The sequence below is a fragment of the Erinaceus europaeus genome, chromosome 6 (genome assembly GCF_950295315.1).
Source record: "Erinaceus europaeus chromosome 6, mEriEur2.1, whole genome shotgun sequence".
Classification (NCBI taxonomy): Eukaryota; Metazoa; Chordata; class Mammalia; order Eulipotyphla; family Erinaceidae; genus Erinaceus; species Erinaceus europaeus.
In genome coordinates this window covers 63,847,448-63,860,745 of record NC_080167.1, presented here as the reverse complement: position 1 = coordinate 63,860,745, position 13,298 = coordinate 63,847,448, and the positions used below count along the sequence as shown (strand labels likewise).

The 13,298-nt window shown below is 52.3% G+C and overlaps 1 protein-coding gene across 4 annotated transcripts in view; it reads left to right on the top strand.

Annotated features, from left to right (window-relative positions):
* DIP2C (disco interacting protein 2 homolog C) overlaps nt 1-13,298 on the top strand; it is a 114,629-nt gene that overhangs the window by 66,245 nt on the left and 35,086 nt on the right. For 3 of the 4 annotated variants that reach the window (XM_060192371.1, XM_060192373.1, XM_060192374.1), the window contains exons 2-4: nt 29-100; nt 1,050-1,217; nt 6,228-6,338. In XM_060192371.1, coding sequence (XP_060048354.1) covers nt 29-100; nt 1,050-1,217; nt 6,228-6,338 — 351 coding nt within the window. The remainder of the gene's footprint in view (nt 1-28; nt 101-1,049; nt 1,218-6,227; nt 6,339-13,298) is intronic. The other variant, XM_060192372.1, reaches the window with a different exon arrangement.

The window sequence follows — 13,298 nt, the reverse complement described above, 5'->3', positions numbered from 1 at the left end:
CCTGACTCTCTCTCTTCCCTCCCCACAGGAGACATCACACAGAAAGGCTACGAGAAGAAGCGGTCGAAGCTGATCGGTGCCTACCTGCCCCAGCCTCCCAGTACGTAAGCCTCATGACCAGACCCACACCGAGGTCGCCACATCCCCCCCCATCTGACCTGCCTGCTGCATGCTTGTCTGCACCACACATGTGCATGTGGAAGCCATGTGTGACTGTCCACGTGCCTGGTGCATGGAGCGTGTCCCCTACCCAGCCGCTGTGTGTCAGCTTGCCTCCATGCTGTTGCTGTGGTCTAAATGTGGCTTCTAGTTCAGTGGACAGAACTACGGCTTGTGTCCAGGGTTTGGGGGGTCCTGCAACTCTTCTGCCCAAGGCTGTGAGCCTGGCTGGACTGAGGATGGGGACCTCACACCTCAGGCCCCACCTGGCCCGCACAGCCTCTATAGGCTGTGCCCCAGGACTGAGGAGGAGAGCCGCCTGAGTTCCAAGTGAGGGTGACCTTGAGCCTGTGCTCATGGGGCCACAGCTCCGATGGCAAAGACCACTTGGAACCTCGGTTCCCACCGCGGCCCCCTCCCCCCAGCCCCTGCCAGCTGTGCCAGATGGCTTGTGTAGTTGTGTCCCCTCAGCTGGGCCCTGGGCCCTCACCTTCCAGGAAACGAAGCTTGGATGCCAGGTGTCAGGTATTCGCTACGCTTGTCGTGGTTTCCCAGTGTTTTCTTTGTCACTGGACACTTGGGGACGTCACCGGGACGTGGCCCGCTTGGCTGTGTGCTGGATGTGAAGTCGGGAGCCCGTCCCATTGCGTGATGAGAGGGGAGTGTTGGGGGGGTGGCGGTGGTGCACCCGCCATGGTGGTCTCTGGGCCTGGTCTCTGTGCCTCACCAAACACAAGTGAAGCAGCTGCGGGGCCCGGGCTGAGGGTGTCTGGCTGCACGGCCCTGGCGGCCCTCTGCTCTGCATGGGTCGGCAGCTCTGCTCGGCGCTGTAACAAATTAAAAAAAAACTAAAGTCTGAATTAATTAGTTTTTTTTTCAACTTGTTACAGCAGCGAATGGAGCTGCCGTGGTCCGGTGTAGACTGCAGCCCAGTGACGGAGCCCCTCGGAGGACGCTGCCCGCCGGCCACCTGGGCGTGTGTGACATCCGGGACGCCTCCGTCCGAGAGCGGGCAGCCAGTGCCGCGGGAAACCGGCCGCTGTTTTACTTTCGTTTCGGTGAGCGCACTTGAGAGCCGGGGAGGGCAGGGGCGCGGGCCTGGGAGCGGGCCTGGCTGTGTCCCCGGCCTCCAGGCCGCTTCCTCCACGGGCAGGACACTGGAGCCACCAGGCTCCCTAGACGCCGGCCCAGCTCTGAGCGTTGCCATTGGAATTGGTGTTGCCCCTGCAGCCGCTTGCGGCGCCCCTGCAGACAGACAGTCATACAGCTTCCTGCTGCCCTTCCTCCAGGCAGTGAGTGGGCACAGGAGCCCACCCAGTTTCTCTGGACCACAGAGGGGTTTGCAGCGAGAAAGCTGTACCACCTCATAGCAAATGCTCTGTTATAGACTGCTGTGGACCCAGAGGTCTTTTGCTTACCCACATTTAATAAATAAATTAAAAAAAGACTTCCTTTTATGAGAAAGAGAGCAGACCACTGTTTGGCTATTGGCAGAAGTTGGTGCTGGGGTTGGAACCCAAGGCAGCAGGGCCTTCCAGCATACTGGGTATGCTCTAACATTGAGCTAGCTCACTGGTCCTGTACTGAAGTCTGTATTGATTTTTTTCTTTCTTTCTTTTTTTTTTTTTTTAAGATTTTTAAAAAATATTTATTCATTTATTTACTGTCTTTTGTTGCCCTTATGTTTTCTTTTTTATTGTTGTAGTCACTGTTGTTGGATAGGACAGAGAGAAATGGAGAGAGGAGGGGAAGACAGAGAGGGGGAGAGAAAGACAGACACCTGCAGAACTGCTTCACCGCCTGTGAAGCGACTCCCCTGCAGGTGGGGAGCTGGGGGCTCGAACCGGGATACTCACACCGGTCCTTGTGCTTTGTGCCACATGTGCTTAACCTGCTGCGCTACTGCCCGGCTCCCAATTTTTTTCTTTTTTCATTGCCACCTGTGTTCTTGCTGGGGATTGATGTCTTCATGATGAATCCACCACTCCTGGAGGCTATTTCCCCTCCCCCCTTGTTCATAGAGACAGAGAGAAATTGAGAGGGGAGGAGAAGATAGGTAGAGAGGGAGACACCTGCGACACTGCTTCACCACTCGTGAAGCTTCCACCTACTGGTGGGGACTAGGCTTGAACCCGGGCCCTTACACACTGTGTGTATTATACTGGGTGCGTCACTGCGTGGATCCTGCACTGAAGTCTGGATGAAAGTGCCAGAGACTAGAAAGAACAGCGCCTGGCATTTCCTAGGGGAGGGAGAGATGAGAGTGTGCTGGGACTCCTCAGGGCACAAGCTGGGGAGGGGCCTTTGCAACATCTGCACGTGACCAGCTGTGTGTGTGTGTGTGTGTACACGAGGACGCCCTGTAGTGACCTGCCCACCCCCCTGCTCTGTGACGGGGTCCTGAGGGGAGGGGGCAGTGTGTCCTTCCTGTGTCACCAGGCTGTGAAGCACTTTCCCTGGGTGCTTATGTGAGGTGCCGCTTAGCCTCCGGTTTGAGTGCAGGTCCCAGCTCCTGGGATCCAGTGGTTCCCAGAATCTTGGTTACTTTGGTCCATGTGACTCACCTGGCTACTCTGCTGCCCCTGGGAATGACCATGGGTCCCGGGACAGCCCTGCAGGGAAGGACAGTGTGGACTTAACCTTTGTGATTGACACGAAGTAGACCTGGGGCTGTCAGCTCAGCTGACAGAGGGCTTTGCTCACAAGCTCAGGCCTTTCTCAGCACCTCAGACTTCCACAGATGCACTTCCTGCCTGGTATTTTCTGTCCTGTGCTTTTTTTTTTTTTCTGATTTATTTTTATTAGAGATTCAATATTGATTCATAAAATTGTAAGATAATAGGTATATAATTCCATACAGTTCCCACCACCAGAGCTCTGTGTCCCATTGCCTCCACTGGAAACTGTAATAGTTCTCCCTAGGTCACCAGTACAAGCTGATTCTCTATCTGTCTAAATCTGCATGTGTAGATATATGTCCCCTCATTTTTTTCCAGTGGTATTGCTTTCACTTCTTTTCTGATTCACTCAGACACCTATTGTTACTTCTAAGTGTCTTTCCTTTTTTCCTCTTCTCTCTCATATTAGCAAAACCATGCCTGACTCCCTGTTTTCCAGATTCATTTCCCTTTCATTGAGGGTATAAAAAACAAGGTTCCTGGTGAGCAGTGCTCCGGGCTCTGGTGGAACGAGCACAGAGCCCTCTGGTTTACTTGCCGTATCATTTTCCCCTCTGGGAGTATGGACCAAAATTCTTTTTTGGGCACAGAAGGTGGGAATTCTAGCTTCTGTGAGTGCTTCTCCTCTGGACATGGGTGTTGGCAGGTCAATTCATACCCTTAGCATGTTTCTAGTTTTCCCTAGTGGGGTAGGGCTCTGGAGAGGTAGGGTTCCAGGACACCTTGGCGAGGTTGTCTGCCCAGTGAAGTCATGTCCTGCACTTCCTGTCATCCATTTTCAGTCCTGCACTTCCTGCCTTACACTTCCTGTCTAGTGCTTGTTGCTCTGCACTTCCTGCCACATATTCCCTGCCCTGCACTTCCTATCATGTATTAGTGTTTCCTGCCCTGCACTTCCTGCCCTGCACTTTCTATGATGCACTTCCTGCTGTGTTCTGGTCACTGTCCACACGCAGCTGGGCCATTGGCTCCCTTTAATCTGTGTTGGCTGCCTTTCTCTCTGCATGTGAGGTCTGTTCCTCTGTTGTAACCATGATGGTCAAAGTTCTGTGCTGGTGCCCTTATGACTGGTGGGACCAGCCTGACCTGTTTCCCCAACACCCTGTTGTAGGGCTGTTTTCAACCTGGCCCAATGCTCCTGCTCCTCCCTGACTACACTGACCCCTTTCTCCTTCCACGAGGAGGGCCTATGGCAGATCTCCTTGGGGGACGGTGGAATTGGGTGACCAGGAGCCATGTTGTGTATTGAGGGCAGCTGTGAGAGGAACAGTGACTCTTCATATGTACTGGCCAGTAGGTGGCCACCCCACACAGCTCAGGGACCTGTCAACATTGCTGTGTTGTGGATTTCTCTCTTGGGTACACTGAGAGACCAACGGGAGCTGGTTCCCAGCTCTGAGCAGTCGAGGACAGTGCAGTGGGGCTGAGTGCAGTCCAGCCCTGAATTCTCTTTCACTTCTGTGACTTTGGAGCTGAGCTGAAAGACCCTGCAGATGGTGCTATAACAATGCATCTGTCCCTGACACGTAGCCTCCCTGGGAGCGGGTGGGCACAAATGAAGCACCCCCCACACCCACCTTAGCTGACTGTGGGAACTGGGGATAGATGTCCATGGCACATGAGACTCCTGTCACCCCTCACCCAGCTCTTCCTCTCTCCCACACCCCAGCCCCGTGAATACACTTCAGCAGCGCAGGCAGGTCTGAGGCGAAGTGGAGGGTTAGGTGGATCCTAATCCTGTCCATGCCACACTGACCCTGGCACAAAGCAGGTGTGACTGGCATCTGTGCCTGTGTGTGGCAGCCAGGCCTCGTCCAGAGCTGACTTCTTAGTAGGAGCCAGGAGCCTGTGCTGCTGAGAGTGTGTGCCTAGGTGCTGGGGAACAGGGCTGATGCGAATCGTGCTGTTCCCAGTGAGCTGAACAAGCCCCAGCGCAGTCTCCATTATGTGAGAGAGTGTGTGGGGGCTGAGCTCCAGGCTGCAGACCCTCGGGATGCTGCACCCTGCTCGTGGAGGGGGGGCACTGAGTTTCGGGGTCTCCCAAGACCACATGTTAGGGGCTGCACCACCACAGACAAAGTGGAGCTGGGACCAAGATTTCATTTGAAATGCATTTTCAACATTTATTAGTATGAGGACGGAGGAGAGAGGAGCAGAGCACAGTTCTGGCACGTGCCGTGCCCGGGGGTAGAGCTCGCGGCCTCAGGCTTTGGAGTCTAGTGTTCAGCCACCGTGCTGCCTCTCACTCTGCAGACTCCCGGGTGATCACTGTGTGAATCCAGTGCTCCTGGCGGCCATGCTTTCCTTTGCTTTTGATGTGTGACACAGAGGAGGAGAGACCCACTTCAGAAGCCTCCCCCCTGCAGGAGGGGATACCAGGCTTGAACCTGGGTCCTTGTGCATGATAATATTCCGCTGCCTGGCCCTCTGCACTACCACTTTTCAGTCAGATTTTGTGTATTTGTGTGTGAGAGAGAGAGGGATGCTGCTGTCCTTCGTTGTACAGGGTGGGGACCAAACCTGGGTTCTCACACACACCAGTCCTGTGCTCTAGCCACTGAACTACCTCCTGGTCCGCAAGATCTCGTTTTTAGCTCCAGGTAATCTTGCAGCCAAGTTACCTTCCACAGTCCTTCCTGATGTCCTTTACAAGTTTGTTGGAAATGAGGTTTTCAATGAACTTCTTACTGACTGGTGTTTCTGTGAACCCTTTGCTGCTCTGACCCATCCCTCTGTGGCCGCCCCATCTTCCCTTCTCCCCAGCACACTTTATCCGCCAGACAGACGTGGTTTTAGCCCGGGGGCAGAGAGAAGGCTGAGAAGCAGAGCCCTTCTGTCCTAGCCTCAGTGAGTGCTGTGACAGTGACTGTCCAGGAATGGAAACATGGCCCTGGTGCTCACACAGCCAGGAGCCAGAAACCACTGAATGCAGAATGCAGAGCAGCATTCTGGCGCATGTGATGCCAGGGACCAAACCTGGGGCCTAATGGCACTCTGCCATTGTGTCACCTCTCGGGCCTCCTGCCTGTGTTGTTAGAGGTGTTGTAAGGCTTCTGGTTGTCTTCCCCTTGGTTTAATGAGAGTGTAAGTCAGAGGTGCTTGAGGACCAAGGGCCTGTGTGAACTGCATGAAACCCGGCTGGGCTGCCCGGTCTCTTGCCTGGTCAGAAGCTGAAGACTTCAGCTGGCTCGTGGGTCCCCGGGCTCCCCCATGGGTCAGGGCTCCCTCATGGGTCTGGTGGTCACTGAGCTGAGGGGCTGCTGCAGGCTTCTTGCCCGAACAGGACTGTCCCCTCAGCCACCCAGCCCTCCTCACGCCTTCCAGCATCATGCCAGGACTCATGTCCCCGCTCTGCCGAGTGAAGTCTTACTCCCTCCTCTCTCCCTCCAGGGGTGGACCAGGCTCTGCCCCCCGAGCGCCGCGCCCCAGTCACGCCGTCCTCAGCCTCTCGCTACCACCGTCGACGATCCTCAGGGTCCCGAGATGAACGCTACCGGTCAGGTAAGGCCCCAGTGTGTGTGCGGGGTGGGGTCAGGAGGGCTCAGGGTGTGTGTGTGGGGTGGGTGATCCTGGGGGGCAGTGCCCTGCCCCACCGTGCGCCTTGGTAGATGGAAAACAGGCGGAAGACACAGTGTCGTCTCCTAATTCTCACACACAGCCGTCCATTAGATGGAGTTTCACCTTGTGTGAAACATGGCAGACCCTCAGGTGCCGTGGGCTCCTTTCCAGGGACTGGTGCCCATGCTTTGCTTTTGCTTCCTGTGTCCCTCTCCCCCCCTGGCTGGCCTGCCTTCTCTCTCCCCTCAGCCTCGGTGATCCTGGCAGTGTGCCGACTGAGGGCAGCGGGTACCTGGCGTCTGGTGCTCCAGGCCCCAACTATGTATGTCGGTGCCGGCACAGTCACTCCACTCCTGCCTCCCAGCACTTCACGCCAGCAAACTGGCCCTGCAGCGGAGTCTCCAGTGCTCGAGGGAGAGTGTTCTCCAACATCGCCACCCTTTTCCTGCCTCCCCAAGGAGAGCTTTTCAGGCAGGGCTGCCAGCCAGGCTGGTGTCAGTGCTGGTGCTGGACTGTGGTGCAGTCTGAGGAGGATGGTGAGGCTTCTGTGGGCACCACCCAGACCACCTGGCGAGGCACTTCCTCCTGTGTTACTCAGCAAGGGGACCCTGTGAGTCCACAGCAAGGATCTGGTGATAAAGCAGCACTGTTCTCTCCTCCCTCATCATCTGCCGTCTGTCCACCTAACTGACTGCTCAGCCCCGATACAACCGTCTGTCCATCACAAGAACCTTGTCCACGAGGAGGGGGAGGGTTCTTTGTTGTGTTTCGTTGTTTGCAGTGATCCTGAAGTATTATCCACATGGTAGTTTGGGGGAAGGGAGGGGAGTCAGCAGAGCAAATTGGGGAAAGGCAAGACTTTTAGGGAAGCAGATTCGAGGGTGTCTTGAACACCAAGCTTGGGGGTTTGGGTGTTACCTTAAAATGATTGACTGCCACATGCAGATCTGGGGCTGAGGCATGAGCAGATTTAGACTTTGGTCTAGAGACAGAGGGATTGCAAGGACCCTGGGTGCCTGGGGTTGAAGTATGCTTGCAGCATGGCACTGGGACCTTGAGCTGACAGGGAGCATGAGGTGGGGGTGGGGGGCACTGGACGCCGGGCATCCAGCTGTGCAGACAGCACTTCTGCCTTTGCTAGTGAGGGTCCCTCCAGCTTAGAGACTGCGGACTTTCCCAGAAGCCCTCCCTGCAGAGAACGCTGTGGGAAATGACAGAGCCTGTCACAGAGAATGACCTTCCACACCTTAAGTCTTATTATTTCATATTCTTCCTCATTTCAGATAGAGACAGAGAAGTTGGCAGGGGAGAGAGAGGGAGACTGCAGTACTGTTCACCGCTTGTGAAGCTTTCCCCCTGCAGGTGGGGACCAGGGGCTTGATCCTGGGTCTTTGCACACTGTCATGTACTTTCTTTTCTTTCTTCTTTTTTAAATTATCTTTTATTTTATTTATAAAAAGGAAGCACTGACAAAACCATAGGATAAGAGGGGTACAACTCCACACAGTTCCCACCACCAGAACTCCGTATCCCATCCCCTCCCATCCCCTGATAGTTTTCCTATTCTTTATTCCTCTGGGAGTATGGGCCCAGGGTCATTGTGGGATGCAGAAGGTGGAAGTCTGGCTCCTGTAATTGCTTCCCCGCTGAACATGGGCGTTGACTGGTCGGTCCATACTCCCAGTCTGCCTCTCTCTTTCCCTAGTGGGACAGGGCTCTGGGGAAGCAGAGCTCCAGGACACATTGGTGGGGTTGTCTGTCCAGGGAAGTCTGGTTGGCATCATTCTGGCATCTGGAACCTGGTGGTTGAAAAGAGAGTTAACATACAAAGCCAAATAAGTTGTTGACTAATCATGAACCTAAAGGCTGGAATAGTGCAGATGAAGAGTTGAGGGGTCCTCTATTTTGTAGATAGCTAACAGGCCTATTTTAGTTATATTTCAAAGGGCCTGTGGCTATACAATTTATTTCTTTTTCTTTTTTTCCCCTGAGCCTGACATCTGATATGCAGGTGGATTCAAGTTATTGTCTGGGGAGATGATGTCATGGCTGGAAAAAGGACCAGAAAGCTGGATCAGGGAAGAGAGTAGCTCCCAAATATAGGAAAGGCTTTTAAATATCGTTGACTGTAAACCCCATCGATTTTATCTGATCTGGGGCCCATATTCAGCTTAGGAGCCTATGTGATCTCTGCATCCCTGTAGATCTGAGCTCACATTCTGTGGTCATGAGTAGGAACGTTCCAAGCTGCCTCAGTGTCAGGACCCATCTTCCTCAGGTGTAGCATAGAGTATGCTTAGGTAGTCCAGCTGCCCTTCGGAGGATGGAACATTCTCTGCCGTTGTTGATCCAAGTTGAGGGCAAGGTCCTATGGGGGGCCCACACAGGGGTCTATTTTGTTGTTCCTGATAGAGATGACCAGTAACCATGGAGAGAGGGATTTATTTGAGGTCCAGGCCCATCATGTCTGTTTGGGAATCTCAGGACTCCCCGACTAGGGCCCCAGCTGATGGGGTGGCCTGATAGTGACTAAAGAGTCATCATTAAAGTATGCCAGTCTCTTGCCCTTATTCAGCTTTTGCAGTCCTTGCTTTGATAAGATTAGCTTTGGAGTGAGTGAGGGAAGTGTGATAGGAAGTAAGGTGAGGAGGGTATCTTAAGTCTAAATGACACTATTTCATTATGAACTTGATACTGACTCACTGCAGACTATTGTGTACTTTTGCTTTCAGGTATATATTTTGCCCTGATTTATGGATACATGTGCACATATGCCCTATCTCATGGGACCTGGTCTGTATCTCGCTTTTGGGACTTTATTATGAAGTGAACCACATGGAATGGAATTAGAGAATCCTATGAAAGGAATGTCACGTGCTTTCTGCTGGGTGTGTCACCGCCCGCTTCCCTACCACACCTCTGATTTTAATGCTTAGACCCACACCCTCCACTCTGAGTAAATGATGCCTTGATTGTACTTGGAAGCAGCTTCCCTGTGGCTTCTTCTGCATCTTGGGGATTCTTAGTGGGATTCTCATTTTCTGTGACTGGCACTGTGCGCCCCCCCCCCCCCAATCCCAACAACTGTGGGACCCAGGGTCATTGTTAGGCTGGTGTGGAAGGCTCACTTGTCAGCTCATTCTCATTGCTGTTTTTCCCGGTTTCATGAACGATCTTTCTCTATATATATATCTTTCTCTCTTTCTTCCCCCCGCCCACCCATTCTCACCCCCTGATATAACTCTATGGTCAGTTATTTTCTGATGGGGAGGGTAGACCTCGTTGCTGTCCATTCCCAGAGTACATGTTTCAGACCTTCTGAGCCAGCTGGGAAGAAGACATGTGATCCCCAGGGTCCACCATTCCTGGAGATCTGTGGCCAGCGTGCAGTAGACTTGCTTTGGTTGCTTAAATGACCAAATTGTAGCAGTGAGGATGTAACTCTATTATGTCTTAGGTAGTTGACCTAATTAACAGTCAATATCGTCATTGATTGAGCCTCAAATCTAATCTTTCCTGGCCCTTGTTTTTCCATTTCATTTTTGAGCTGTTGGCCTTCCGTTGTAATGAGCACTTACTGGAATTCTGTGTAATAGCCTACATTCTCGTCTTTTTAGATAACTTTCCTTGGAAACTTAAATTTGATTTGGAGAGTGAACAAGTGAGCAGCGTTTGTTGAGTGCCTAGAAAATGGCAAACTCTGTCATTAGTTACTTAGATTATTCAACTTAATAACATCTAAATTAGAGCTTTTAAAAAGTCTACCTATTTTAATGTTCTTTCCCTCAACTGAAAGTCCTAGGAAAGAAAGCCTGAGGTTTGTGTTGTCTTAGAGCTCACTGTGGTCTGCTATGAGTAGACCATTTCAAAATCCCCGTGTGTGTGTGTGTGTGTGTGTGTGTGTGTACACGTGTGGACACATGTTCTATGGGAGCTGAGACCTGTGGGAAGGTGTGTGAGTCTGCTTCAAGCCTGGACATCCCCCCCCCCCACACACACACAGATGTATGTACAGTGGGCATGTCTTCTGGCTGAGCCCCGGGAGCCTGCATCCACCTGGGAGGTCGTGTGTTTGAGGAAATGTTTCCTACTTTTCTGTCTCATGGACAGACACCTAAGTATTAGCTCTCTCAGCAAAAGCTTTCAGATATTTCCCACAAGTGTTGATGCTTAAACTTGACTTACCGAAGTGTCTGAGAACCATTCCTGTGAGACTTAAGAACATAATTTCTCTTTTCTACTGTTTTTTTCTGCTTTGTTTTTTTCTTTGTTCCACGTATGCATATTTCCACGGCTCTCAGTGGAATTTTGTTTCTTTTTTAGAGAGAGGATAAGAGGCAATGAAGGGAGAGACAGACAGGAAGAGGGGAGATGGCAGTACTGCTATATCCCTTGGTGGTGCTCCCACGTGGTGGCTGGGGGCTTGAAGCAGATCTTCAAGCATAGTAACATGTGCACTCTACTGGGTAAACCATCTCCTTGCCCACTGTCACATTTGCTTATGGCGCTGGTGGACTGAAAGAGAAAACTACAGCTTCTCAGAATCCACGGTGCAGATGGCAGCCAAAATGGGGCCTCTGAGTGGGAATTCAGGTAAAGCCTCAGCGCCTGCCCTTCTGCTCTCTTTTGACCTGTCCTGTGGTGGTTGGAGGTGGAGGAGCGAGTTTCCGTGCAACACAGAGAAATATGTGTTGCCTTGACACTGTCCATGCTTGCTTGCTTCTTCTTGCTTTTTTGGTGGTGGTGGTGGTGGTGGTGGTGGTGGTTGCCAGGACTTCACACCTGTGCAATCCCACCAGCGAGCTCTTGAAAAATACGAAGAGGAGAGTCAGGTGTTTATGCACCTGGTTGAGCACACACATTACCATGCCCATGGACCTGGGTTCAAGCCTCCAGTTCTCCTGCAAGGGGGGTAAGGGGGAGCTTCCCTGGTGAAGCAGTGCCTAGGTGTCTCTCCTTCTCTTTCCTTCCCTTCCCTTTTGATTTATCTCTACTATCAAATAAAACAAATGCGAAAAAAAAATAACTTGGGTTGAGGAAGAGAGAGAGAGAGAGAGAGAGAGAGAGAGAACGAGACTGCTCATGAAGCTTTCCCATTGCATAGTGCTCCCATGTAGTGCCAGGGGCTCGGACCCAGGTCCTTGCACACAGTAGTATGAGCTCTGTGGACAAGGCATCTCCCGGCCTCTGTGCGCCCTCTTTATCCTGCAGAGGTGACATAGGCGACGTGCATTTCCGGAGGGTCGTGTGGCAGGCCTGGGGTGAGAGCAGGGCCCATTCGCTGGCTGCTGGTTGCAGGTGAAAAGATGGTTCATCAGAAACTGGGATACAGGGAAGCAGTACTTAGAAATTGTGGCCTGAAGTACTTACGTCACAGAAAAGAATTCCTGGAAATTGAAGAAATAAGAATTTAACTTACAGCGTGAATCCACACAAAGGAGACATGAGAAGATAAAAGAGTGGCCCGGGAGAGGGCGCAGGGGATAAAGACGACACCGGGCTCTCAGCATGAGAAGATGACAGGATGAACTAGCATGGAGGTGCGAGACGTGCTCTCACTCCCCAAGGAGGGAGTTCGTGGGAGTCGTCTGTGTTAATCCAGAGCGTTCAGTGGTCGCTGTGAACATCAGCAGCGTGACAACACCATGTAGAGTGCAGGCCACCACCCACACCTACTCTGCCAGGTAGCCACCCCAGGATATGAATTAGCAGAGAAGCTAAATAATTCACAGGGAAAGACCATCCACGCTGTTTGTTCTTTCAGAAAGCGGATGTTGCTTTCACTGCATAAGGAACAGACTTGGGGGCCGGGGAGGATGACCAGTGTTTAGAGAGGCCGTTCATGATGATGAAGAGTGTCTTCACTCCAAGAAGACAGAACAGTCCCTAATGTGGGCACAGTAATGGCAGTCTGTGGAAATGAGCCAGAGAGGCCTGAGGAGGCTGCCGTGACAGGTGGTTCTGACGGGGGGCCCCACTCCTCCTTCAGAATGGAGACACTGGCAGGCAGGGGGCAGTGTGGACATCAACTCCATGGTACCAGGACCTAGCTCTGTGAGAAGACCAGTGAAGTTGGTAGACCACATGTTAATATGTGAGGATCTGAGTTCAAGCCCTTAGTCCCCACCTAGAGGAGGGGGAAGCTTATGAGTAGTGGAGCAAAGCTGCAGGTTTCTCTCCTCTCTCTCCCTCTCTCTCTCTCCTTCTCTCCCTCTCTCCCCCTCTCCTCCTCTCCCCCTCTCCCCCTCTCCCCTTCTCCCTCTCCCATCCTGTGTATAAGAAAAAAGAGGGAGAAGGTCCCTGGGAGTGACAGGAGTTGTCCTGTAGTCACCAGGGCTAACCCTGATGACAAAAACAACAACAAAAACCCAAAGCCAGGGAGTCGGGCGGTAGCACAGCGGGTTAAGCGCACGTGGTGCAAAGTGCAAGGACCACCGTAAGGACCCCGGTTCGAGCCCCCAGCTCCCCACTTGCAGGGAAGTCGCTTCCCAAGCATTGAAGCAGGCCTGTAGGTGTCTATCTTTCTTTCCCCCTGTCTTCCCCTCCTCCCTCCATTTCTCTCTGTCCTATCCAACAACGATGACAGCAATAAAAAAATCAAGGGCAACAAAATTAAATAAATATATATATATTTTTTTTTTAATTTTTAAATTTTTTTATTTAAGAAAGGATTAGTGAACAAAAGCATAAGGTAGGAGGGGTACAACTCCACACAATTCCCACCACCCAATCCCCATAACCCACCCCCTCCCATGGTAGCTTTCCCATTCTCTATCCCTCTGGGAGCATGGACCCAGGGTCGTTGAGGGTTGCAGAAGGTAGAGGGTCTGGCTTCTGTAATTGCTTCCCCGCTGAACATGGGCGTTGACTGGTTGGTCCATACCCCCAGTCTGCCTCTCTCTT